The sequence below is a fragment of the Chenopodium album genome, chromosome 22, assembly GCF_948465745.1.
Source record: "Chenopodium album chromosome 22, dcCheAlbu1.1, whole genome shotgun sequence".
NCBI classification, from domain to species: Eukaryota; Viridiplantae; Streptophyta; class Magnoliopsida; order Caryophyllales; family Amaranthaceae; genus Chenopodium; species Chenopodium album.
This window is the reverse complement of record NC_137855.1, coordinates 8,645,875-8,648,247: the sequence shown is the minus strand read 5'-3', so window position 1 is coordinate 8,648,247 and position 2,373 is coordinate 8,645,875. Positions and strand designations below refer to the sequence as shown.

Here is a 2,373-nt window from a genome sequence, read left to right as displayed (position 1 = left end):
GTGGTTTAATATTTGTCTAAGAAAAAAAGAAAGACATTAGGTTGTAGGACACCATTGTTTTATTCGAACTTTTTTCAAACATCAAATATAATTACTAGAATGTGAGATTGATCCATCATGACAACAAACAGCAATGCAACATACCACAGTACTAAGTAATTACACAAGCTTTAATTGCTAAAGTTTGTATGAAATGAAATATTATCTTACCTCAAACAACAAATGTAGTTTCTGCTTCACATTGATGAATGCAGTCTTTACTGTTACCAAACACTTTGAACACCTATATAAATAGGAGTAGATATTTATGAAAAAAATTAATCCCAACAGCAGCACATATTTGCATAAAATACAAGTACATAATTATATTATAAAAATCATTTATATAACACTTACCCTTCGGTATTTTTCATCAGGGCGCAAGACAACATTGTTTTACATGCATCTCGTAAAACTTTGATGCCAATGCTGAAATTTTACAGATGCAGGATTGTTATAAACCAATAAACAAAGACTGAGCCATTACCATTGCTATAAACCAATAATACTTTCATGACGTATAACTACACATAACCCATAATCCAAACAGATTACACATTTAACTACTTAATGAAGAGACTGACCAGGAACCATGGCCCATCAAGTCATGGACATCTTTAAAGAGCATCAAATAGTCTAGATGTTCTCTATCACTGCATAATAAACATTAAATATCAATAATTAGATAGGAAAAAGAACAACATTACTAACATATTTACGCAAGGAAAGAGAAAAAACTGACAGGTTATGTTCCAACTTTGTGATGCAAATTGAGATTTTTTGTATCACGGAATTCAGAGTATTAAAAAAATTGACAGGATCTTTTAAAAACATCGTATCGTGGAGATCATCATAAACATTCTCCTGTTTCAAAATAAGAAAAAACACAGATTACCATAAAATACTGAAGAAAATTAGACAAGAAATCCAAAAAAAATAAAGCCTAATTTGAAAGAAACAGAAGAAAATGGAAATTGTTGAAAAACTGCATCAATCCACCATCAACAACCATAAAAATATCAACGGCACATCCCAACCATCATCACAAAATCACCATTTCATATCAAAGCTCCAACTAGACATAACACATCCCAATAACCAAACACAAAATTAATTGCCAAATCTACGACTTTTGAGCAGAATTCACCCATTATGAACCCAACTACCCAGATATTGTAATCATCTCCTCCAAAATAATCCCTGACTATCATTAATTGGGGATAATATATTGAAATTTAAACCGGAATTCAATAACAATTACATGGTTTTCAGAATGACAAGAATTAAGAGTGTAAGTGCAAGAACCCTAAAATCGAGGAGAAAAAATCATACCATTCAAATTAATTATGAAAGAAATAGCAAATGTAAAGAACCCTCAAATTGGGGACAATATATTGAAATTTAAACCGGAATTCAATAACAATTACATGGTTTTCAGAATGACAACAATTAAGAGTGTAAGTGCAAGAACCCTAAAATCGAGGAGATTCCCAGAAATCAAGAACAAAGATATGAATTCAACATAATCTATGAGAACAATTAAAAGGAAATTGAAAGAACCTAAGATTAAACTTGCAGAATAAAAGTTAACTTAAAATCACGAATGCTTGAAACAAGATTTATCTGAAAATAAGAAAAATTCGTACTTGTGCAATCAAAAGATGTAGTGTCTGAAGAAACTTTTTCTGCAATTGCGTCTGATTACAATTATCTTCAGGAAGTTCGTCTATCTTCCTTGCCATTTTCTTTGTGATTGTGAATTTTGCGATGATTATGAATTAATTTGATTACGACAATGCGTTTAGAATGTTTACTTACGCTTGATTACTGTATTATAGTTGACTGGTTGTACAAGTGTACAACCAACAATTATATAGTGACGGAGATTTGTTGTGTTTTTTTTTTTTTTTTTTTTGCACGTTTGATGTGATTTTTTTTAGCACGTTTGATGTGATTAATTTCATTTTTTTTTTTTTTGACAAAGATTAATTTCATAATGACTAGGTGTGTAGCCACGCACGGATTTATTTTTAAGATTTGTGTCTTATTATATAAAAATAATAATAATAATATGGTAAGTTACACAATAAATTTTCACAAAAAAATTATATATTATTCAATGAATTTAGAACGATAAGTAAGATCAAATAAAAAAAATAAAATTAAAGGCATACGTCTTTGTCAATTAAAACCATGTCCAAACTAATCAAACTATTCTGTTTCCGAAAGTTCAAAACATCAAAAAGCCTTGATACGCGTACTTTAATTTTCCAATCATTTTTGAAAGAATTAAGTTCTCGAATCGACGAAGTAAACCTAAGAAAACAATGCAAT

The 2,373-nt window shown here is 29.7% G+C and overlaps 1 protein-coding gene across 1 annotated transcript; it reads right to left on the bottom strand.

Moving 5' to 3' along the window:
• Positions 1-201: 201 nt before the first annotated feature.
• On the bottom strand, positions 202-1,781 carry LOC145603884 (histidine-containing phosphotransfer protein 1-like). The gene is made up of 5 exons (XM_081659857.1): positions 1,686-1,781; positions 782-903; positions 624-692; positions 397-468; positions 202-283 (listed from the first exon to the last, which is right to left on the bottom strand). Exons 1-5 carry the CDS (start codon positions 1,779-1,781, stop codon positions 202-204), a joined length of 441 nt encoding a protein of 146 aa, XP_081515983.1.
• Between the last annotated feature and the right edge of the window lie 592 nt (positions 1,782-2,373).